The sequence below is a fragment of the Cardiocondyla obscurior genome, linkage group LG23 (genome assembly GCF_019399895.1).
Source record: "Cardiocondyla obscurior isolate alpha-2009 linkage group LG23, Cobs3.1, whole genome shotgun sequence".
NCBI lineage: Eukaryota > Metazoa > Arthropoda > Insecta > Hymenoptera > Formicidae > Cardiocondyla > Cardiocondyla obscurior.
This window is the reverse complement of record NC_091886.1, coordinates 3,035,701-3,062,047: the sequence shown is the minus strand read 5'-3', so window position 1 is coordinate 3,062,047 and position 26,347 is coordinate 3,035,701. Positions and strand designations below refer to the sequence as shown.

The 26,347-nt window shown below is 43.1% G+C and overlaps 1 protein-coding gene across 1 annotated transcript in view; it reads right to left on the bottom strand.

Moving 5' to 3' along the window:
* The window catches only part of Nmo (serine/threonine-protein kinase nemo), a 75,553-nt gene that overhangs the window by 11,188 nt on the left and 38,018 nt on the right, over positions 1-26,347 (bottom strand). The window contains exons 2-8 of the mRNA XM_070671356.1: positions 25,395-25,524; positions 24,900-24,955; positions 12,521-12,627; positions 2,094-2,179; positions 1,669-1,878; positions 778-966; positions 100-301 (exon numbers count right to left, since the gene is read on the bottom strand). Coding sequence (XP_070527457.1) covers positions 100-301; positions 778-966; positions 1,669-1,878; positions 2,094-2,179; positions 12,521-12,627; positions 24,900-24,955; positions 25,395-25,524 — 980 coding nt within the window. The remainder of the gene's footprint in view (positions 1-99; positions 302-777; positions 967-1,668; positions 1,879-2,093; positions 2,180-12,520; positions 12,628-24,899; positions 24,956-25,394; positions 25,525-26,347) is intronic.

Here is a 26,347-nt window from a genome sequence, read left to right as displayed (position 1 = left end):
TAAGATGCAAGAGACGGCATTCGCGAAACTTCGCTTTCGTTTTTTTTTCTTTTTTTTTTGTTTCTCCTATCGATTTGTCAACGCGGCGGCGTTTCTCACCTTTCACTTGCTGCACGCTTGTAAGCTTTCGCTCCCAGAGATCGTCGAACGGATGGGCGGCCGAAGGCTCGAAATCCACCCTGTACTGTCTCATACCGGCGCTCGTCGTGTAACAGCATGTGCACATGCACGAATGATATCGAAGCCGACCTTCGTCTAGATAAGGATGCGCCAGGGCGTCCACCACGGTGATCCTTTTGTCCTGTAATAGCAATTATAAAAAAAAAAGTCATTAGGGGCGTCGTAAAATGAGAAAGAAATTTGAATAAAACAAAAAGAGCATTTTAACAATCGATTACAAATTCGTTATTTATTTTAATCGTTAATATAAATAAATGCAACAAAAACAACGGAAAAAAATTGGCAGTAAAATGCAAAACCCGAGATTGTACTAATTGATTGAAGCGACATATAAATTTCTCGAAGAGAAATAGTAATTTTATTTAAAAAAAAAATAAAAAAGAAACGACAGTTCTGATAAATGTGACTAAAATATTTTTGCTCCACCTACTCTACTTTATGTATCAAAATTCTGTAAATTGAAAATATGATAAAAAATAATATGAGTTCAATATATATAAATTGAAATTTTATCATTGAGCACAAATAAAGTCGAAGCTTTATGTGGCTCATGATAACGAAAAAGTTATCTATTTTTGCGTGAAGTAAATAACTTACGGGATCGAAGACTAGCATCTGGCAGAGTAAGTGGACGGCCTCGTGCGTCGCCTGGCTGCTAAGATTGTACAAAGTCGCAAGCGACGGCGGTTTGTGCGCCCTTCTCAGCATGTGAGACTTTGCGCCCTCGCATGCATACCTCATCTCCTCGAGAGTAGGCGAACCCAACAGCTCCGTAATTAACTCGAGCTGCGATCGAGAAAAAAAGGGGCTCATTTTTTTCACTTTGAAATAATTCCCTTAGCTAGCAACGCAAAATACTCGTAGTAACATCGTGACTGATAAGGTTTAAAAGGCTGGGTATAAGTGCAGTTAATGAAACCAAGCTTAAAAGAAAGCCATAAAAGATAACGAGATTGATAAGAATTGAAAAAAAAAAAAACCCTAAAGGTTTTCGAAAAACAAGGGAGGGAAAAAAAACCTATTGAATGTACGTAGAAAATACAACGTAAACGAAAACCCGTAAAAAAACTGGTTTAGAATAAAAAATAGCAGTTATTCCCAAACACAATGCATATGTAGCTCCAAGCAGAGTGGGTGTAATAGAAGAGCTACATACATGTCGTGCTTTGAAACAACTTTGATATTTTTCATCAATAAATCGGTTTCGTCCCCGCGCATATTTTTACGGTGCAGCTTTTCGACAACTTTTTAGGAACTTTCTAACTTAAATGTCTATCGCTGACATTATCTCTTCCAACCTTTTTTTCTTTTTAAAACCCAATTTTGTCGTTCTACTCCACCGTCGATAAAGAATAAAAAAATGTTTCGTTGCGAGGAATTTTTTTTTTGTCTTTTGATACGCCACGATATCGGAAGTGTTGCTAAGTTGAGGATGTAAGGCCCTTTTCGGAGTAGGCGCGGGATGAATTTCCGAGGTCCCTCGCTCACCTGTTGCACGGGGCTTTGGGCCTGGAAGAGAATCCGCCGGCGTAGGAGTTCACCGAAGATGCAGCCAACGCTCCACACGTCTACCGCGGCGGTGTAGTGCCGCGCGCCCATCAGGATTTCCGGCGCGCGATAATACTGTGTTACCACTTCCTGGGTCATGTGGACGTTCTGGTCGGGTTCCGCCACTCGAGCCAACCCGAAATCACAGATCTAGAGAAAGAGAGAGGTTAACAGGCTCGCCCATTCGATATACATAAATAGAATAGACTAATAGGCGGGTAAATTCAGATAAATTGATTCTATTTAGGACAAAGCGGCTTATGTTGGTCGAAAAGATTCTTCGCTGTATGCTTCCTCGTCCGCGAGCTCGATTAGAGATAGCGTACGCTTAGTCTCACGCTGAAGTAATTTAAATTAAGACTCACTTTTAATACGCAATTGCTGTTCACTAGGAGGTTCCCGGGTTTGATATCCCTGTGGAGAATGCGGGCCGAGTGAAGATATTTGAGGCCTGAAAGCACAAATGCGTTGCAAATTATAAATTTATCTTAATTATAATCCTTTCGGTTTTATATATCAATTAGGATATAAATTAGTTCTTTATTGGTAGCTTAAAAATACGCTATAAAAGATATAGCGAACGTAAAAAAAAAAAAAACTTTAAAAATGAACGGTAGGATTTAGCCACGCTCGAATAATAGTATTTCGTCAGAAAAAAAAAATTGCCCAAATTAAATTCGATTCGCTCGCCAGTCAATTCGGTAGAAACACCAATAGCGTCACAAAGCATCGATGAAAATTAATCACGAGAACGCGAGGCTTTTTATCGATCGTATAAATTGACACGCGATCGTCGTCGTTTCGCCCGTACGAAACTGTGAAAATGATAGTGACGGGAAAGAATTTTTCTGGACGACATGACAAGCTGACAAAACATCAGAGACGCCGTTGCTGTGACACGAAACGTCGGTCGCATCAACGTGAACTCAATTTTCGTACCGATGAAAATTCACGCCGGGCAAAATGCGGAGTGGCAATCTCTCTCTCTCTCTCTCACTCACTTTTTCATCCGATGAAAATTCGGAGTACCTCGGAATGGTGATTATATCAGGCTTAATCAAAAATCGGTTATTATTTTACCGAAAATGCCCGTCAATGAAATTCGGGCCGCGCCAATATCCGTGTAAAATGCGATGAATAATAACCGAATTTACTCCCTTTAATGCTACAATGCGGAACCAATTTTTACGAATTTTTGGTAGTTTAATCCACATATTGTACGCGTGCATATATTGAACCTGTCGAGTAAACTGTAGTAATATTTAAGTTGAAAAAAAAGTTATAACGTGAATAAAAAAAAAAAAAAATTAAAGAAAGACGTTCGATAAACCTAGTTGACTTTGCGATATAAAAAGTGACAAGTTTAATAAATTTGATATAATTAATTTCGTAATGTATCTCGCGGTGCAATCAGTATAATTTGCTTCTTGAGTTTTTTAATGATAGAAAGCCGACGTAACTCTCAGGGGTTTTGCAAAAGTATCTTTCGTTCCCTTTTGTTTCCTCGTCTTACTTTAAGAAAGCGATTTCTCTTTAGCGCAAGAATAGCGAGCGTAGGGAAGTGAGAAATAACATGGCAGGGTGGCGGCCGAGCACAGAGCCGGTAACGAAATTCTCTTAGTTGTTTTCCGATCCATCCTTGTCAACGAATCGACTTTACTGTTCTTTTACGTTGATTCATAAAATATAGTGTTTCGTTAAAGAAAGAAAGAGAGAGAGAGAAAAAAAAAGTATTACAGTCGGCTATCTCGTCGAATAGTTTTTTCCATTTTCTTCACGACGCTCGTTAAAATTAAAAGAATATGTTAGGGAACGAATTGCGACAGCAAATTCCTATTTAAAAAAGTATATGATGCGTTAACGCATGAATTAGCTGATTCTCGAAAAAATTTTATAACGCGTTAAAATGTGCAGAGGTGAGAGAAAGAAAGAGAGACGAACAGAAGGCCGGGGGAAGGGAGACGGCAAGGTGAGCGAAGGTGTACGAATAGATAGCCGTGGGGGGGAGCGGGGGGAGCGGGGAAGAGTGAGGGAGAGAGTGAGCGCGAGCCTACGTGCCGCGCGCGAGCTGCGTTCTCCCACTACTCCCACTCTCGCTCTGTCCTTCTCCAGCGGTCGAACCATATGTACGTACGCAGCACGTGCTCCGTACGTATTAAAGAACTACACATAATCGACGGGCCGGGGGCACATAATCTGGCGTGAATTACCTTCCCAGATTAATTGTACGTACCAGCGACTGTGTCTTTTTGATATAATCTCGCGCGGTGATCACTTGTAACGCAGCACGTTTAATATTCGTCATTTTTTCTAATCAAATGTAACTTGTCTTTGTTTCAGATGAAAATCCAGAGGATCACCTTCGTCGAAGGACCAACCCAACATCCCGCAGACATCCTGAGAGGAGGAGGAGGCTCAGGAAGGGCATCCTGCATCAGTGGAGCAACCGCGTGGTAAGTATCAGTTCTCTTTTGCCCGTTATTACTAGCTTTGTCATTTAAATAATTAAGAAAGTACTTAGAGACGCGTCTAATTTTTTTTCTAATGATGGAAATGATTTTACAGCATATCTACAATTTAATTTTTTTATTTGTGTGTTACAGTTCGTCGGTCGACTTCTCGGGCGTATCGTTAAATAGTCGGCGATTTTTGCTACTCGACATTTAGGAACGCGAGTGCCGATCAGGGTCGCGCGAGAGATTAAGTGACTTTTTTTTTTAATTTTTTTTATTAGCTATCGCGATTGTAACTTCACCCGGGCGCGTTCGCGAGTTTCCTGTGCGCGGAAGGATGGCTCGACACGTCCCATCTGAGAGGAGGAGCAGGCCCGGGGGGCATCCTGCCTCGGCGGAGCAACTCTTAGGTGAGCATCAATTTATTAAATAAATTCTTTAATAAAAACCTTTACCTTTTTTTTATTAAATTAATTAACTGATATATCGTCATGTCTACATTAATTGTTTAATTTTATGTTTCAGCCAACGCCAGAATTCTACAACTCCGCTGACGCTCATGCAGACTGGTGAGTTTTTACACAATATATATTTCTATTGTTTTGCAATTTGGGGGAAAATATCACTCTTTTGAGGCGCTTAAAGTGCCAAAATGATTAATCGGGAGGGTTAATTTAAAGCATTAAACACTTAACTATAAAATAAAAGAGCAACGTTCTGACCGATAGAATCGCGAATTAGAAAAGATTTAAAACAACTTTAGGCACGTGGTTTTCGATAATCTCATTGTCAGGCCGGCCTACTCAGGCCACTGATCGATCCGGTAGCTCTCACTCAATAACATCGCATTAGTTGCGACCGCTAATAGGAGAACAAACACGCTGATTGATCTTTTTAAATTTCCGGACCTGGTAAAATTTAATTTGATTTACGTATATCTAAAATTATGGGAAACCTTCCGAATTGGTGTCGCACCCAGTCGTGACGGGGATTCATGCCGCGAAAGCGTTCGGAGTCTTTGCAGTAATAAAACTCTGTAATATCACCGGGGGTAATCTGTCGTCTGAGGGGTAGCTGGCGAGAATCGGGAAGTCCGTCTCGTAATTAAAGTCCCTCGTCCGGGTTTGCTGTACGGTCGCTCTTATTATCGTATCCGTTCGCACGCGATTAACTTGCATCCCGAAAGCTATCTCTCCCCTTCTCAATTTCCCTCTCCGTCTCTCAACAAGCCGGAATCTTCGTGTGCGCTTATTTAAATAGCGTGGAAAAAAAAAAAAAATCATTTAGCCGCGGCAAGCCGTGCCGCGGCGTTTAATCGAACGTTAAATTATTACACGTAAATGGCGCATCCCCCTTTTCTTAGTTTTAGCAAAGGTAATCGTCCGCTAAAAAAAAATATGATACACATGTGGCACAATCGATACGTCAAAAGCATACGGAAATATTCATAAATCGAAACATATTGCGAAACACTCTACTGATCCGCATTTGCGATATTACATCGATCGCACGTTATAAGTCAACTTCGTCGCCGTACACACTATCGATAAAATTTAGCGGGAGCTGAATAAATCGTGAATTCAGTTATGCCGGGCGATTAATTAGCTACGCGCGTGCGGAAACGCCTGCTAATTAAAGTCCATCAGCGGACCACTTATGAATATCCCAATTATTTAATACTCTTTATCAATGAAATTAGCCGACTTGCGTGCTTCCCTCGCAATCAACGTGATTTTACGCGCTCGTCATTTAGATATGTCTCGAATAACGCAATGTAAAAGCATTATTTTTTTGTCAATGTGAAAAAAAAAAGAAAAAAAAAAACCCAACGCGACAAAAGACGCCAATTAGCACTGACCAGTTACGGATGAGTTTTCCGGTGAAGGGTTACAGTTATTTTCATTTGACTTCGTATGCATTTGATCGCGTTCTCTCTATTGTATTTTTTTTTCCCCACTGTCCTATGCAAACTAAATTATTTTAATTGAACACCGCTTTAATTAATTGACGAGTGAACGTGACACAAAGTTCGAACGAATGTTGAAAAAGTTAATGAAATTTTTCGCGAAATAGTTAAATCGCTCGATCAATGGAAATATCTGGCTCGGTCTCTTTGTTCGTATCTTTCTTCGATACGGTAAATGAGGAAATAATAATTATTATTATAATTATTATATTTATTAACGAGAGAACCGCGAACAAAGCTGAAGGAGCACGAAAAACCGGTCGCGTAGGTTTATTCTCGTCCAAAGTGTCGGCATTTTTTTGCGTCTATTAACGAATTACCGGTACAATCCGACTGGTCTGTCGGCTGTCTTCTCCGGTGGAAGAAGGATGCCGACAACCTTGGAGTCGATAGCCGAGACAAGACCGGGTCTCCCGAAGAGAGGCCTTGACTTTCGTACGCCGATAATCAAGGCGTCGCTCGGCCTCGCTCGTTCGGCTAAATAGGAGAAGAAATAAAGAATCCGGTCGGCGCGAGAACGCGAGAACCCATAATGTTAGGTGCGATGAACTCGTCAACGGTCGCCCAAACGTGAGATTCGGTTTAGCGATGATTTTCACAAGCGTTCAACAATTCTAGTTCAAATTTGCATCATTTCGGTTTAATCTTTTAAACATTCTATTACAAAATTATGAAAACATTATGAGTATCGTGACTGAAAATTATTTGCCGTTTAGTAAACAAAATGCCACGAACATGATGGAATAAATTGCTCTGCTTCGCGCGATACAATTTCGTGCGATATTTATACCCGGGGGAAACTTTGATAATAAATATTTAATATATCTAAAGTTCCGCCTTTCAAACATACATGCCCGGCGTCGAACGTTATGCTGCACCGTCGCGCATTATCGCGTGAATATAACCGGCGTCGCGACGCTTCTCGCGGTTTATTTCGATACCCGCGTACCGCCGCCACGTCATCGGAATCACGCCGTTGTAAACAGAACCTCGCGTCACGCGAACTTATTTTCGGCGAGGCCGACAACCGCGTTATACGCGACAACCACCTGAGATCCGAACGGGCAGTAGCGCGCGGTCAGGTTTCTATTTTAAACTCAGCTCGTATTGTTCCGAAAAGTACAAGGGGGCGAGATTTATAAACGCACAAAAATTTCTACGAGGGACTGAAAACGTTCGCGACGTCGAGCTCCCATTCGTCTTTCCTCGCGGGTCGATCGGGGAATCGCGGGAGCAGGATTGCTCAACAAGAAAAAAGAGAGGTTTGCGTTGAGAACTTCGAGAACGAAGTCCGTTAATGGGCAGTAATCGGCCGGCGAGCGATTAATTACCCCGTCGCGTTAATCCCTGCCGAGTAATTTATCTCGCGGAGAGGAGATGGAAAAGAATTCGTATATAATAAGTGCCGCCGCGCGGTTTCCTGTCGCACGTCGGAGTTCACCGAGTGTATCTTAAATGTTGGACGGCTCTCGTCGGGCTGTAACAATATAACACGACGTACGTCGCTAATATCGCTGTTGGCGGATGCCGGAAACCCGCGATTGCGAGCTTTTGCGGCTTCCGTCGAAATTTCGTTCATCTACGTAAAGTTTCTTGTACCACGATACATATGCGAGAACGTTATTAGTTCGTCAATCCGTTTCAATTTCGTAGTCTCATCGAATTAGAAAACAAATTTAAATTATGAACTGAAAATTAAATAAAAAAAAATAAAAGTCATGAACATTTGGACCTTGGAGAATTAAAGGGGAAAAAAAAAAAAAAAAAATCTTGTACAATAATTAATAATTTCATAATTATACCACTGCTCGTACTCTTGTTTTTTTTTATTTTATTTTATTCGATGCTTCTAATTGTCTCTTCTGGTTAACGCCAGTCGTTTATTTTTCCGTCAGCGATTGAATAATTTTACCCATTCGAACGATTGACGTATGTACATCGCGCTGTTCTATTTAATGAAAGTGTCATGTAATTTACGACATCGCGGTTTCTATCGCACGCTTGATTAAGGATTCAGCTACGCGACGTGCACATACTGCCACGTCGTTCTCAGAATATTATCCTTGATCGATACACTTGTTGTCGATTAAGTCAATTCCGATCAGACGTTGAATTTAATTAACACACGTGCGCGCTTGCACGAGCGTACTTACGTACGTTACATCGCATCGATCCGCTTCCGGCATGCGTCTCGGTCTTCGTGCCGCACATCCGTGTAACGTCAAATCAGATCATAGGATCATAGGACTAGAATGTCGCATGAATTAAGTCTCATCGGAGTATCGAATTATTTTCTCCCTTCTCCTCTTGCCCCCCCCCCATCTTTTTCTCTCGCTCTTTTATTTTTCTCTTTACGTCCAACGTTACATTTAACCGCGAGCTAAATTATGCACCGCGTAATCCGCTCATTAAGATTCGTTTGACGTCGATCGCAACCACTAGCAAGTAGTACGAGCATACAAATCGACCAAGTCGGACACGCCGCGCGACATGTGTCGTACTCTGCACGGAAATTACTACTACCTCTACTACCACAAGATCGTTCCATCGTACGAGATCTCATGAAGATCTTAAGTGAGAAATATAGCGCCGAATAAATATCTCGTTGAGGAGGGTAGGGAAATTAAATCGAGACGCGCATAATAAAAATGGGAAAAAATAAGATTTTAAATCATCTTTAGCTTTACAACGCGATTCTGTTCGAAAAAAAAGAAATAAAAAATGGTTTAACTCTCACCGTTAAATTCCCCCGATACTGTTTATTTGTCTAAAAATACATTTTTCATTCTTCCGCTTTCTTTCCGCGGATATCGGTTGCTCTTGTTACGAGGTATCGATTTGTTGTTGCACAATGCCGGCGAGGCGCGGCAGCCTTCTCGGATTAAAAGGAGAAATACTACAATTTCTCTTCAAAAAGATATTGCTCCTTAATTAAAACGTCGCGACAAAGGGGAGCCAAGGGGGAGGGCGGGGGAGGGGAGAAATAGAAGGACGCAGGACAAGGGAGCAGGAGTGGCGAGATAGTTAGAAGAGAAGCCAAAGCCCGACCGGATGACGGGGTCCGGGGTCACGGATGGGCGGCGGCAGGACTGGTTTCGGACCCAGTCGAGAGAAGAAGAGAGAATCCGCTGTTCTCTGCTCTATCTGCCTGAACTTTATACGTTGCGCCTATGTTGGGTGGGAAACTCTGAAATGGTCCAGTCGTCCGTGAAAAGATCAGATCACGACACGCGATCTCCTTAATAAAAAATAATCGCCTTCTTCGCACTTCTATATTGCTTCAACGTAAACAGATCGTAACGCGATGAGAAACTTTAAAATAATTTTTTTTTTTTTTTTAAATAAATTAAAAAAGAAAAAAAATTAATTTTATATAGAATTTCGAAGGAAAGAAACTTGTATATCGAATTATCGCGGAAGGTTATTACGAAGTTGTCGGTGCTGCTAGAACATCTTGGGTTTATCTTACTTTCGACGGAGCGAAACGTTGAAACTTGAACGTTTAATGCGCGATATTTAGGATCGCGAACGCGACTAACGATTTGCGATTCCCGGCACGAGCGGCTTTAACGGGCGCATCAAAAACGCGCGCCGTTTTCCGGTTTGGCGTCTTGGTCTGGTTGAGATTTGTACCGTTGAGGCATACAAAAGTTCAGGCTAACCCGGAGGACCGGGATCCAATTCGAAAGGACGTTGACCCGTGCGTACGTCCAGGAAAGCGGGTCCTAGTCGCGATTAACGAGCATCTGTCTTTGCTCTTGACCGCAATGGCAAAAAAGAAATCGGCTGTGACGAGAGTCGTTTCTCGAAGGACCGCCTGTTCGATATTCAATACGTGATTCCGGACAAACGTTTACGAAGCAAATGTAAAATTTATTCGACCAATCGACTATTTATAATTGCAACATATGCACTCGTAATTATGGCAGATTTTTCGCTTTAATTAAACAATTTTTTTTTCGTTATCTCACCACTTGATTTATTTGCTATTAACATAATAAATCTCCGCTATCACTAAGATAATTACACGTGGCTGACAATGCAATTTCACCTCGACAGTCATTCCAATCACATTACTACATTACCTCGAGATACCATTCTTCCCGTGCTTACGTACGAGTATATCGAAGACTAATTTCATAAATAACTCTATTTCGTTGCGGAAGACGGAATTAAAAAAAAGAAAAGAATTAAAAAAAAATATTAATAATAATAAAAATAAAAAAAGAGAAACAGAACAAAGACGTCTCGCCATGACGAAGCGGGAAAGATCTCTCGGTAATGAGAAAACGAGAAAAATTTGCTATTCGCGACGGTGCGCTTCAGTCGGCCGGCGCATAATGATCCGACGCATTCGCGTTACTCTCGCGTTGTACCAGTTGCGCTACAAACCTCCTTTCGGTTTCTGAGAGCGGAAGCGAAGGGTGAACGTGGCCGATAGCACCAGGCCTCTCTCTACCTTCGCCGCCGCTATCGCGCGTTTCGAGCTGCATCCTTCGTGACAAACGAGAGAGAGAGAGGAGATTGGGGGATGGAGACGCGACGGAACCTGTCGTGACAAATTATCCTCGAAAACCGCAGACTAGAAGAGAAATAAAAGCGAAGACACGACGAATGATGAATTACCGTAGCTACCCCTTTTGCGCCGCGTCTCTCCCGTCGTCCTTAATAAGAGCCGAAGGATGCAATCGGCTTCAAAAGAGTCTCACTCGCGAGAGCGCGCCGAACTCCCCCCGACTCGATTATCACAACGCGCAAGAATGTTCTTGCCCGTTTTAACTTACTTGAAGCATCTTTGAAAGTGGTATTTGACAAAGAAAGACAATTTTAGAGAAAGCGATTCTTAACCGAGGAGTTGTCGGTATTAAAAGAAAAACTATTGTCGACTATCGTAAAATTGCATTTTCAGACAATGCACATCGTCTTCCCTTTTTTATCGCCCGTGTTGCGTCGTGTCGAGACCCTTTTAATCTGGCGCACCCTTTGATCCGCTATCTCTCTCTCTCTTTTTCTCTTTCTCGCTCGCTCCCGCTCGATGAGAGATGTTTATCCCACGTTTTTGGATAGTCAAATCGTGCGCGCACGGAATACAAAGGGACGGCAGTCTTCTAATAAAATTCCGCATCTGTGAAATGTAATCACATGCGCTGTGCTTTTGATTAAAATTACGCTCGGCGGTGCAATATGCAATTTCCAACACGCAGAAGAATCTCTAGTTTTCATAACTCTACAAAGGACAAATAAAATTGCAAACAATATTCCCTTCGTTTCGTCACGCACATTCTTCATATTACGTCGTCACGTCGAATTCTCATACCGTCGAATTGATTCTGATAAGAGCTGTTAAGAGCCTCCGATAAATTTTATTCCTCCTGTAATTTTCTCGCCGAGTGAAATCAAATATTAATAATCGTACGTCAAAATAAGTCGTGTGTCTCACGCGTGCTTTCCTTACCTGCGGAAAGGGGAAAAATAACGACGGGACTGACCAAGAGAAAAAGATAAACGGGACGCTGCGAGAAAGGTGAACGAACATTTTTTTTCTCTTTTTAAACTCCGAGAGAGGGACGAAGCGATAGTAAATGGGTAGGTAGGGGGAGGCGAGGACTAGCAATTCGGCAAGCCAGACAATGTAAGGACGATATAGGAGCGTCGAGATCCCAGGATGATCCCGAGGGATGAATAGAAACGATCCTGTTTATCCTCGGCTCTCCCGCCCCCACTGCTCCCCACCGAATTCCCATCCCTGCCACCTAAACCGTTGCCCGACGACGACGACGACGACGGAGGTAATATGCCGTTCGTGGATTTTTATAACCGTCGACTTTTTCCACCTCTCTCGCTATTCTCATATCGTTCCCCGCGCCCAAGCTCTATTCTCTCCCATATTCCGCACGCCACCCTCCATCCCGCCCTCCCTCTCCTTCCACCTTGAGCTATCTCGGAATCTCGACCTCAATGATTCCTGAGAGGCCGTCTAGAGAGACTTGGACCGGCATCTCCGTCGCCTTGGGAGCCCTAACTTCGAACTTTTTCATTCCTTAGTACCCTTACCTGTATTTTTTTTATATAGGTTTTTTGTTTTCGATACACTCGTTACATCTTAATCAGACTTATCTACTAGATATTCGCCTACGTCGCACGTCCTCGTTACACTTTTGAAATTTAACTTGGCAGCGAGCGTTATATGCGAGGCTTATAAAAATTATGCGCTGCTGCAAACTTTAAAATTTTTATATGTATACCGTATCGTCGTTCTCAAAATCTTTTTCGTTAAAAAAAAAAATATTTATATACATATATAAAACTTTCCGTTTGCATTGTTATACGCTCGGCGAAAATAATGTGGAACGTTAGAATTACTGTTACTCACCTCGTAGGATCTGATATAGGAAGACCTTGATGTGGTCCGGGCTGAGATGTTGTGGGCTCACGATGATCTTGTGCAAGTCGCTCTGGAGCAGCTCGGTGATCACGTATCTGTGTTGGGTAGCTCGTTAAGGAACTTATCGATTATGATCGTTCGTATTATGCTAAGTGTTGTTGCACATGCACTACCGACTGGCAATTAACAGGTGATTCTCCTTTCTGCATCGTTGCGTCGCACGTAGAATAGGTCGATAAACTTTTCCGACGACTTTACTCGATCATCGGACAACTTTTCAATCTTATTCCCCGAATAGGAACGTGGAGGCGAATTTTCAACTTCGACGGGAGCGGATATAAAGTTTTTTTTTTTTTTTTTTTTTTGAAAGCCTAAATGTCCGCGCGAAATAAAATACGGAGATTTGCCACGGAGCAGCTCTCCGCGCAAACATTTACTTTGATGTTCCAAATAAAATATCAAACTGTGCCGCCGGTCGATGTTTTCAGAATATTAATTGGTACATTAATTAATATATTAAAGCAAATTTAATCAGGTTGTTATTTCACGTCGTGGTTAATAATTACTTTATCGTTGTTTATTACGTATAGCACGGGGGCAATATCAATCTTATCATTATTATTACTCTTATTATTATTATTACGCACCCAGGTATCTTTCATTACCGAATAATTTTATATTTCCTTACTGCGCGAAATAATATTTCACTGTCCGCTTAATTGTCGCGGTCTAAAATAATAATGATCGGCCGGTCTTCTGAAAGGGAAAAATTTTTTTTATCGTAACAACAGCCACCGAGCGAATAATCCGTCACCGAGTTATACCGATCCATCAACGTCCGTAGTAAAACTGCAATCGCGCTGTAACGCAGTGTAAAGTAACACGCGTGCGATCGCTTCATCGTGAAATATCCATGTCACGTGTGCGGTCGAGAGAGTTAATATTTTCGCGGCGGTTGATTTATGGCGTATACGAATGCATTTGGCGAATGACCGAGCACCCGATCGCCCGGGATAACGTAATAGATAATGAATATCGATATACGGCACTCGACGGTATCTACTTGCCTGCCGCTGACAGTGATCGAATCGGCCGTAATGAATACGATTGTCGATGTCATAATGCCAGGAGAGACGAAGGGCTTGAGGGAGGAGAGAATTCATTACGCGGGACGACCGATCGCTACCGGAAAACTTCATTGAATGACGTCGGAAAAAAATTAGACGTAAAATAATACCGAGGCCGACAGAAAAAATCGCCGGCGATTAGCGATCGAAATTATTTCGTCCTTTCCGCTGGCCCCGCTTTTTCAATCATCGATCGCGATAGATTTCGATTCCGTCCGGTATAAAAATTAAATTACGCTTCGGCTTACGTGACCGACTAGTTTGCGTTTTATTAAGATTTTTTTTATTCTCCTTCTCGACGTAAAGTATCGACGATCATACGTGCAAAGTTGGGTTACGTTTATCGCGACCTAGATAGTAGCCGTATAATAAGATCGAAAGATCCCGAATCGAGAACGCAATGTCAGGGACAGGAGCGGGGCGGTCGCGTGCGACATAATTCGGCTCCGAAAATTTCGCTCTCCCGCGCGAACAAACGCGCGAGGAGACGATGCTCGTAAGGCCGCGAAATAGCCGAGAGACTGAACGAAATAGTATAATAGCGGAATGAGGTCGGCCGGGTAGATTGGAATGCAGGTAGAGGCTGCCCTGGCGCGAACCTGACGCGGTATGCAAGTCGAGAGAGGGAGAGACAGAGAGAAAGAGAGACGAAAAAGCGAAAGATCGCGAGAACTTAAACTGGCTCTGAAAGAGAACCTTACGATTGTGATTTAGGATTGTTATTTTTATGATTCCACATTTCGTAGACACAATTGCACAACACTGCCTGCCACCCTCGTGCTTTCGTATTCCGTTGCGCCGAATTATCTATTGTCTAAAGGTATTGATTCGAGAGCCTGTGCTGCTCTTAACAGCGCGCAGTCAAGCTGCAGTTCCGACCGATCGATCGCGATCAAAGACCAGAGAGAGAGAGAGCGAGCACATCGGGCCTTTGAATTATCAGAAGCCCGACATTTCGATTTCATGATGCGAAATAGGGTAGGCACTGTGTAGTTCATAGTGCTTGTGACGCATAATTACTGTTTGATAATTGAAGCGTTGAGAAGGATACACCGGGATGTATATTAGAACCACGGGTGGGCGTAACGATGACGAATACCGAGAAAGATTCAGTTGCTTCAGCGGAAACAACAGCTCTCGAATCATAAGCGATTACGTTAGAAAAAAATTTTATAACGAACAAAAAAAGATATAAAATTTCTTTTAAAAAGGGAAAAAAAATTATGCGTTTATCGTTGCGATTCTCGCGACGTACCGACAATATTTTATTAGAAAGACGAGAAGTTCTAGACTATGCACGTTAAATGTAAGAAAATTTACAATGCATTGCTCACTAAAGCAGTTTTATCTGAGAGGACGTATGATTTCGCGTTCGATCTTTTACCATGTAAAAGTAAATCCGTGCGGTAAAAAAAAGCGATTTATCTTGAGTGCTCCATTTCGAATTGAACTTTGCGTTTACAGAAATACGATATCTCTTTGCTACGTCGTAACGTCTCTATTGCTGTTTCAAGGTATGATTGATAACCGTGTAAACCCCCCGCCCCCTCCTCCTTACCCTCTCGACACAAACAACCGCGAGATCTCGCCTAGAAAATCATGCTTCACTGAAAGGTATAAATTTTCAACTTCTGCTTTTAATCCTCATTTGAACAGTCTCTTCACAACTCATTAAAAAGAAAAAAAGGAGGGAGAAAAAGATTTCTTTTTCCTATTCTTGTTAGCAAAACCGGCAACAAATCTAAATTAAAATATTCTCAATTAAGTATAATAACTAAAAAGTTAAGAAGCGTAATAAAATAGTAACTCTAATTTTTTTTTTTTTTTTTAATATAATTTTCGCGATTCTTTCTCGCAGTTTTTTCTTCAACTAAAGTCATCAAAAACATTTCCTAACTAGCAAATAATGTGAAAAGAGGATCCCTTCGTTTTTGCGATTTAGTCACCATAAACGCGAGAGGCAAGAAACAATAGCCGAGGGCAGCGTCGCGCGCCGGATACATTTCTAGACCCTTCGTGATTGGATTAGAGGCATTGACGTGAAGAGTATTTCTCCCGAAACGGAGACATTCGATGCGCCAATTTCGAAATTCGATAGCGACGTTATTCGTGTCTAGACATTTTCATGGATAGGCGAAAAAAAAAAAAGAATATCAACTTTCCATCGAAAAATAATTAATATCGAAGAGTCCGCCGTAAAAAAAAAAAGTTGGCGCGGTAAAAGTCGGACGTGCAAATATTCCGCATAAAAATATTTTAAAGCATAAAAAAAAAAAAAACAAAATAAAAAAAAAGAGTCAGTGTTAGAAAAAAGAATCGAGATGGATTGCGTGTCACACCGCGGGGACATTTTGCTCGAAAGCTCTCGTCATTGTCGGTGTGCAGTATGCTTAAGAGGCCGCCGCACGATTGGCGGATCGATGCGTACCTGCCTGCCTGCCTCCTGGTAGGCACGTCGACCGGTTCCTGGACAAAGCGAGAGTTGCCCCTAGCATCATCTCTCTCCCAGTTCTCCGGTTCGCGGCCGCGCCGGGCGAGTAAGCGTAAAGGGAATTGAGTATCCTGCCGTTTTCTACCGTCCTTCCTTTTCGTGCCTTTCCTATCTTTCTTCCCTCCGCGCTTCGTTCCCCCTTCCCCTCCCCCTCGCGTCGCTCACTCATCCGGTACCGGTCCAAGGAAGAAGAATCTGGAGGACTCTAAATATGCAGATTTCCTAGGAGTCCCACATCTCGCGAATAACCCGCGAGACTTACGACACGTTAGAAATTCGTGGGGGAAATAAATTCCGCACGTTATCTCTGTAGCAATATTTTTCTCAATGGCAAAGTCGGATAATTAAATCTTTTTTTTATTTGATTATTTATCTAAATTTATCTCAGCGCAAACATCCGCGAAAGTAGCCACCGTTGAAACTCCCGCACGCTTTCGACACATCTTTGTGCCTTAGAAGGCAAGTTAGAATTCAGGCTATCTTCGAACTTAAGTATCGGATTATTCGCGCATATCTCTAAAGCTTCATCATTTCGGGACGAATATTGTCAGGTTTTTTTAAAATTTTTTACCGACCGAATTGAATGTTAGAGAAACGGTCGCCGACGACAACCGTGAGGTTGAGGCTGAGGATGATGATGAAGACTTAGACTTGGAGGTGTTCGAGCAAGGCTGATCCGGCTCGTCCGACCGGTCAACCGAGTTCGAACTCGACTCGCGCAAACGACTTCGGAACGTCTAGAAGGAAAGAGAAAGAGGACTCCCCGGCGATAGTTTTCTCGCGCGGTTCAAAAAAGGCGCGAATCTATGTTCCATCGATTTGAGAAAGAGTTTCGCGACGACGTTGCGGAAACTCGAGCAAGATTTTGCTTTCGAACGGCTTTGTAAAAAAAAAAGTAATGAAATAAAACATCTGGATGACCGTTTACACGAACGAAAAGGGTTTCGCGATTTAATATGATTTAGAAAAAAATAATGTGCACACATGAATATAACAAACCGCAGTGTGCGATTAATTATACCTGCAGCGTAACTTGCTCCCGTTTAAAAATCGGAAGAAGTACAACGCGGAATAAGTTTCCGTGACTTTACCTACCGACTCGTTCCCTTGGGAGTCAGTGCTCACTCCAGATTTTGCATACATTTAAATACTCGCGCGATGAATCTTCGAAGATCTACGACGCGGACAGCCAGTATAAATTTCGAGTCGCGGTATATATTTAGCCGCGAGCAAAACGCGACGAGATAAACCGTTTCGCGTGTCCCACTCGATCGCCACTGCGCGTTTTGGGATGCGGTAATTCGTGTCGATTTCCACGCGGAACGCCTCTATTCGATGAAAGGGATATCGGCGATAAATCCCTGACGCTTAAGTCCGAGAGCTGCGAATTAAAAGTGTCCTCGTTGAAATTGTAGGACTTCGTCGGCGTCGTTGTCTCCTCAAAAATATCGATACGCGGGAATCGAAACAATTTCTCACAATGTCGTAAAAAAAAAGAATGTAAACGATCCGGAAGTAACGACCCTCTTTATTTCTTCGCGTACTTTTGACGAAGCGAAACCAGTTTAGAAAACGCGATCGACCCCGTTTCTTCGTCAGGGCGCGGTGCAAAAATTTCCTTTTCGTCCTTTTTACTAGAGAGTAATCAATATAAAAAGGTGCGAAATCGCAGTTAGATTAAAACGAGGTAATCGTGGAAAAATTAGATCAATCACCCTCAGCCGTACGTGGAAAACAATTATTCCTGAGAACTCTTTTTGTAAAGAAACCCGCGAGTCGTCTCTTTAACTTTTCATTCAGTTAGAGGATAACGCGGCTTGTAATTAGCAGATTATGCCGAGCTAATTATCTCTTTCTGTCAATCTCTCGTTATAATTGGGTTCTAATGATTATTCATTCGGAGCGATGGCTGTTCGTACAATTTCATGCATACGTTCCGAAACGAGAAAGAGAAAAATAGAAAAGAGAAAAGGGGGGGAAAAGAGGAAATGGAAGGAAACAAGTGGTGACTGGCGAACAAAAGATTTTCGACCGGACCGGACTGAAAACTCCGCGTGCAACCGATATTCACGGAAAGCGATTCATTCGCGATATATTCCGAAAAAGCCGAGCGCGAGAGATAGCCGCGAATCAATTTCGGAAACATGAAACCAGGAATAGGGTTTCTCACAGTTCAGATTTAATCAAGTTATCACGAATTTATACACGAGCGGCGGTTGTTCGCCTCTTTTACCTTCAACGAGCTTATTTTCCCGTTCGACATACCGTAATTAATTTGCAAGATCGAAGTAGTTCTGTCTAACGCGATAACGCGCCGGACCGAACGAGTAACATTCGCTCGTGAATTGAGTTTCTTTTGTAAAAGCCGCGCGGGGAAATGCAGACGGATCCTCGGGCTCGATAAGCGATTTACTTTATTCGGTTAAATTGGATAAATTTCGCGGCGGTTTAGGAATCCACGGTACACAATATCCTCCGTTGTCTCGACATCGCCTTAAGCGTCGTTCACAACGTCTGACCGCGGATAATCAATAAAGTCTCGCCTTCTCTTTCCTCTTTCTCTCGCTTTCAGCGTCGCGACGGCCTCTTGTACAACGCTCGTCGATCGTCGAGATATTCCAGATGAGAGGACGAAAAAAAGATACCGTCTGTGGCAGCGAGCGGAGACAGTATATTAAGAAAAAATATTTTTAAAAAAATTAATTGCTCGAATCGAGGAAAATTTCCTTCGTACTTTTCAGCGTTGAGAGAATCCGACTTCTTAGATTACTCGCTCATTAAATTCAAACATCTCCGTCTCTTTGCCGAGATTAATTAAATCAACGAAATTCGAATTGCGTCATTCGATAATTATAAATTGATAAATGCATGTAATATGTATGTGGAAACGGCGAGAGAAGTCATCGGGTTCTTTGTACAGTTTTTTTTTGCTCGCAATATTTGCACGCGTGGTTTTATCATTTAACATCGTGCCATGCACGTTACAAAGTGCCCTCATTAATAGCGCGCGTTCTAAATACCGCGCATCGATACTCAAAGGGAATGCTCGCGTAAAAAGGGACCGTCAAAGGAAAGATAGAAAATTATTCACGTCTGGCGTTAGGTGGAAAAACGTCAAAAAGAATGTTGAATCATATCTCGCGTGCTCCTGACGTTTTTCATTAAAATTTCGAATTTCGACAAAAAAAAAAAAAAAAGTTCTTGAGCCTTTGATGATATCTTTTTGCAACATTGCAGTTGAGCACGAAGTAATCTATTTAAATAAAATGTTACCCCGAAATATTCGAATTAAACGAAAAATTGACCTCGCTTTTTCAAACTCAAAGTCGGGAGCAGAAGAGTGCCGGAAATTATAATTTATAAATGGAAATTTTTCGCGGCGTAGAAGAACGGAATTCCTGTCTTCCTTTCCCACTTTCCAATGCGATTTCCAACACGTCGGAGCAAGTCCTCTTTCGCAAGTGGATAACGGCGTGGGAACCCGCGCGCGTGTGTGCCCACGCGCGTGTGCGTGCGAGAGATTCGCGGTTTTCCGGTAAGAGAACGAGACGGAGAGAGACGCCTCCGCGCGCTCTCCGCCGGATATCCCTTCGTTAATAAACAGCGTAAACCGATTCTCCCCTTCCCCCTCTCGATGCTGTAAGGAACGGAAACGTCACCGCCCGTCAACGTGTCGCCGAGTTAATTGCGCGCGAGCTAGATCTCCGAGTAAGGCGATAATCGCCGATTGACAGCTGACATCGCCGGTCGCAAATTGAAATCGCGTCTCGATAACGCGAAGACACCTGGATTGATTTAAATACCAGAGTCTGTCGGCGCGCATCCGGGATCTCTTTTTCGACTCTACGTTGTTACGACGTACGATCTACTTTATTTCCACTGGAAAGCAGGAAACGCGAGGTCTACGAGATTCGGAATTCGTTCTCGGGAACCGCTGCTGAGAGACACAACTGCGAACGAGAGCGCGCGGACCTTCGTAATCATCGTTGAGGAGACGCGAGCGGTTGCGCAAGCTCGAACACACCTCGTTCCCGCCGGAAACTCTTTTTCCGCGCCGGAACCTATCCAGGTCGACGAGAAACGCTTTTCGTTCTCACCCATTCGCTCGCCCGCTCGCCTCCGATTTTCCTCGCCGATTTCCCGCCGCGTAATCTCCCGAGCGAAACGTGGGAGGTCGTGGCGTGTGCAACGTGATGCAACCGCCGGTTCGCATTGGAAACTCGAGACGCGGTGGCAAAGGTATCTCGAAGCGCCGAACTTCTTAAAGATTTACCGGAAGAAAAAAAAGAAAATGTCAAAGTACACGGGCTGTCACGACGCGGGCGATATTAATAAAATATAAGCCACGTACTTAAAATGTCATTTAGAATTAGAATTACCTTTTTTTTTCGCAAATGTATTTTAAAATATTTAAATTTGCAGTCGGACGTTCATTAATACTCGAACGTATAAATTCATTAATACCATTTCGAAAAACAAACGATCGGTTCAATGATAAAACAGGCTGGAAATTTATTTCGGCTGAGGGACCGGGATGCTGTAATGGGATTTGAAAGAGTAAAAGTTCGGTTTCCCGAAATAATAGAAAGCAAGGAGCTGTGATATCGAAAATCGCGCGTCGGTTAATTATTAAAGCCGAGCTTTAGCAATCCCACGAAAATACGAGCTCGGGGATACGCGAGGGAGAATTTCCTTGCGTATATCTGGGAGCGCGGATGCACCTCTCCGCGCGAAGACTTGTTGACTCGGAAGACAAAGAGCCGCCGCCGTCGGAGGTAGGGGCGAAATTAGTTTGCGGCCACCGAGAACTTAGATCAAACCGTCAAACTCGGGCTCGACGTAACCGGTCTCGCGTGCAATTAAGCCCCCAGGAGTTCGGGCCCGAGGAAAAGCTCAGCTCTTTTTTCCCCCCGCGCGAGCCGAAAGAGCGACGGTGAAATCGTGAGGAAAAGTCACTCTCCACTATCAGCTCGTGATTCCCTAATTACAGAGAGATCGTCCTTTCCTTTCTTTTTTTTCCCCCTCCCTTTAATAGCAACAAAGTTTCATTTAGCGCTCGCAAAAGTTCTCTCGGAATCGTTTTTACCTTCGTTATTTAGCGGACGTTAAACAAGCGCGAATAAAACGCCCGCAAACGTCGCCAGCGTTAAACGAATCGCGACGGATATTTTACGAGAATGTGGCGTCCCGAAGGATATATTTAACGAGATTGAAGCACGTCCACCTCTCGGAATAAAGCGGCATTGTTAATTTCGGTTTTGAAATCGAGCGTCGGCGAAACGGCACGTGAAATTCAAGAAACGCCAATGCCGCCCCGATTCGCCGATCTTAATCGTAATGATTAGCCCGCACGCTCGTTAGGCACGTGCGCCCACAATCAGCCGGGGCGAGCGACTGAAATTTTCACCCGTCGTATATCGTCTTTCTCGATACGGGCGGATGCCGGTGGCGATCGTGAACACCGTGCGGGTCTTTTACCCTTTCATTCGTATCGCGTTGCCTCCTCGATGGCGAAAAAAAATGACGCGTTATTAACGTGTAATTGAACCCACGTCGTTTTCCAGTTGCAACGGCGTGACGAACACGCCTATAAATTTCCTTTGCAAGTCAGGCGATCGCGATCACCTCGGGTGACGACTTTATCGTCGCATTCGCTTTCGATCCGAACGAAAAGTATTAATCGCGAGGAAGGTACACTCGAGCTTCGGCATCCTTTTACGCGGCATTCGTTCAGGCAATCGAGGGGGAGAATCGGGAGGGAAATTATGTCACACTCGCGTAGATTGCGTAAGGAAAAGAGACACCCAAGGAGAAACGTCACTGTCGCAAGAAGATATTCTAATAATAACAATGACGCGTATCGCGACACATCGGCCGATACAATTTCGATACTATAATTTCACCTGCATTATGCATTCGTCGCCTACAATACGAGTTTATTGATGTCAATTAATTTAGCGCGTCGGGTTATCGCGATGTATTAAATGTATGCGATCATAATTATTCAGTTATCGCATCGAGCGATCGAAAATTGAAATTGCCCCGCGCGGCGAGGTAAGGAGGGTTTCGGCTAAAGGCTGCGGAAGCCGCCCGTTGTGGAAATTAAGAACGAGCGGAGGGAGTCGTTTGCGGACGCGCCGGAGGGTCGCGATAACCACGGGGGGAAGTTACAGATATCAGTTACACGCGACATTGTAAACGACGACGGCGAGGTGAGGACGCACGGGGCGGTCGGCGGACCGCAGGCCGCTGCTAATGGCGCGCTATCGACGTATCAATGGTGCGCTGCGGCTTGCGCATTAATAATACACGTGATTACCATCGAGCGAACTCATCCCGGGCCGCGCGTCATGACGTATTTATCACGACCGTCCGTCCCGGATGGAAATCGCCTCTCTCCGCCCGATCAGAGTCGGAACTGTCGCCCCAATAAACAATTAAGTACCCATACCTCGGGAATCTCGCACCCCGTTAGTCCGAGCGAATCAGCTGGGGCTCGTTGGAGGATCTCGCGATCGATTGACTGTAAGCAGTCGCCGCTAATTTTCGCGATTCAAGCCTTCGATTGTGAACATTTTGTCTTACGTGACGGGACAAATTTTAACGCGAGACCACCGCAATTTTATCCGACAAAAATTGTAATCGGGGTTAGAGCGAGCATCGCGCGAAGAAGTGTTAAATAACGTAAGGCGTAAAAGGGGGGGGGGTAAACTAATGACGGTCGCAATGAGGTAATTGCGATGCAAATGCAATATTAGTTAGAGGAGGATTGGACAACGTCATTGGCAATCTCTTTCGTCTACCCCTCTCCCCCGCGGTTCCATCGGCAGCTGCGGTTGCCGGCGATTTCTGCGTTCGTGGCTGCGCAAGCTAATCGGGAGTCGCTCCTTAATTAGAAATTAGGCGGTCTCATTTGAAGCTTCTCTCCGCTTTGCCCCCTTCCTCCCCTTTCCTTCCCCTACAAACTCTGGCATCGGAGAGCCGCGCTGAATTTTTCATGTGGACGAAATTAGAATCGATCGTCGTCGGTGGGAGCTGCGGAATTAAATCGCGGGACAGCGCGGGTGGTGCGAGGGGTAGGGGAGATAAAAAGTCAGCGGGTGGTCCATCGATGGGATTTCCACGACCGCGCAATTTGGGCTTCGATTATTTATTTGTCGGCACAATTAATGCCGTTCCCGCCACGAAAAATTGATCGATCCGCACGTCCCGTCGTACTTCGTTCATTAACGAAACATTCATTCGTTCGCCTGTTTACTGACGGATTTACGGTGTCATTTATTATCACGGTTATCCATTTATTTATTCACAAATTTGTCTATACATATATTTAATTACGTGACACGCGCGCACCTCCGCAGTGACCACCTAACCGATTTATTTTCGTCTGCATTTGTTCTTAGCTTTGCTTCTTCGCGTGAATTTCAAATTTATATTTTTTTAAAATGTACGTCTCGATGAAAATTTGCATGCGCCGTAAAATTACCTGTGAATCTTGTCGCAAATAAAAGTTAAACAAATTTAGAATTAATTTGAAAAATAAAAAGAAGACTAAAAAAACGAGAGAATCTAAAAAAAAGTAGAGGAAGGTCGATCGTGAGACATAATACCATGTCATTGATAATAATAAGGCAGAAGGGCCTAACGGGATCTCAAGACGCGACAAAGTAAGAACTTGCCGGAGAAGAGTAAGAGACCGAGGGGAAAGGGGAGAACACGCGCGTGGTAAAACTGATTTATTACTCTCGCTTTGCCTCGATCAAAATTAACTCGGGAGATCCCGTTCGCTTAAGGATCCATCGTTCGATCGATTATTCGGCCATATGCGCAAAGAGATGAGTAATCCCATGGCTTTGTTCTGGTTACTGAATTAACTTTCCACTTCACTGAGGGCCGGAGAATTATCTCATATTTATTGCTTTTACGAATAAATTTTTTCTGAGTTTTCCATATGAAAATCGTATAATAATTTTCTTTTTTTTTTTTTTTTGTAAAATACAATTTTCCATCTATTAATATGAATATGCATATGATATAAATGTAATGAGTTTCTAAAAGCTTTAAAAGCGCGTATTTGTGGAAATAATCATGTATTTAAAATTCGTATTAATTCTTCCGGAACTTTCACGGTTAAAAATATAGATTAAAATACAGGAAAAACGCGAGCGGCTTACGAATTGTAGAATTCAGAAAGGATTTTCCGAACGGCAATTTTTTCCAAGATACAGGGAAAAATATCTCGGAAAAATCTTTCTCGAAGGCAGACCCGAAGAGAATCTGCCATTCGTGACCCGCGCGAGTTTTAATTGCCTGGCGATTAAAAGTTTTCGTGTCGTTCGAGGCGCTCGTTCCAAGAGATCAAGCATTGCGTGCGAGAACGACTCCTCCGCGAGTATCCGGGAAAATCCGCGGATAGTGGAAATACCTCTGAAACGCCCTATCGAAACATCGCAAACACACCGGGGACCGAGGCAACTCAAATACTTTAGATTAAAATCGGGTGAATTAATTAAATTTAGATTGAATTCGTTGTACACCGGGAAATTATCGCGCCCGTTTCTCGATCGTGACTTCGGAGGACTCGAATAGAACTTTGCGGAAGCGATAGAAAAAGAAAAAAAAAAAAAAAAAACGAAGGTAGAAGGAAAATACCTCGACCGTCGATAGGAGAATTCACCTGTCCGTAAATCTCTGCGATGAGATTTATCTTCCGTGTGTCCTCAAGTATGAGGCGTTTAGAAAAGGATACATCTCTTGGAAGAAATCCAGATGCGGTGGCTGAAGGATATCCAGCGCGGAAAGGACCTGCAAAAGAGACAGGAAGAAATTGAGTGCCCTATCCTTTGACTAGACGAGAAACAGAAAAAGAGGAGGATAGGGAGGTCGACTGATCTCACTTCTTTCGTACAAAAAGCGGGACCCAGAAGGCGGAAGACTGCGAGGACGAGGACAACGTACAGCCTTATCCTCGGGGAAATAAAACGCGGAAATTTCCGAGACGACCATCGTGCAATTTATATACTATCCATCTCGTATGTTCATCCAGATTCAATGGCAAACGGTATTCTAACTTACAACAAATCGTTAAAGCAAAATTCGTCGTCGTCGAATTTTATCGTTACACCGTCAATCGTTTAAAATACTCGTATAAATATTCGTATAATATTTTGCAAATTTTTTCCCGTGCAATTATCCGTCAATCAGACTTGCGTGCGTTAGACGTGACAAATGTAACATTACTTACGTTATCATGTTTGAAGAAGCAAAGCATTTTCAACTCCCTGAAGACTCGCTTGCTGCTCACGAGACTTTGAAAGACGTTCGGCAGTTTTTTTAAGGCTACTCTCCTACCATCCCTCGGATCCGTGACTGCCCTGAAAATCACAAAATCACAAAGTTTTTAAGATATATTCGTTCGGTGTATTAATGATAAATTTCAACAGCATAAAAACCGCAAAAAAAAATAAATAAAAATATAGCTTAGCATTACGTTTAATAAAGCGTCTTACATTTAAATATCATTACGTTCCGGTTGTAAATGCGATTTGAAATCGAGAAGAACAATATGTATATCGGTTTAAATTCGAGAGAAGGGATCCCGGGGAATATTGGCAAATGATCAGCTAAATAATGTTCGGGAAATTCGCGTCGATGATAACCCCGGGAACACAAGCGAACGATAATCTATCCCTCTCTCTCTCCCATCGGTCTCTCCCAGCCCTAGGCCAGTTCCGAGAATAATTATTATCCCAGCAATTAGTCCGTTTACGGCCACGGGGTTCGATTTCATTGTCGAGTGTTGTCGTTACCGCAAAACCAACTATTCCGATTCAGAATCGAAGGGAGAAGTAGAGAGGAATCGAAGGAGAAAGCGGGAGAGCGAATTCGATGCAGCCCCGAAATCCCATTTTCGGTCGTGTGCCATATCATCGGCGCAGACAGATAAAGTAATTTCCCCGTTTTTGCAGGGGACGGAAGGAAGTAGAACAGTGAAAATAATTTGACAGCCTGCGACGATCACGTTTTATATATATACACCCTCGTCGATATAATAAATAACATACAGTATAAATAAATTTGCACCAAGTCCGCGAGTCACATTTCCAGATTTAGATAAGAATATTAATTTTTACGAATAACGATCAGGAATAGAAACTATATTAATTAAGAAATATTAAAGACGGAAATTGAATGCGG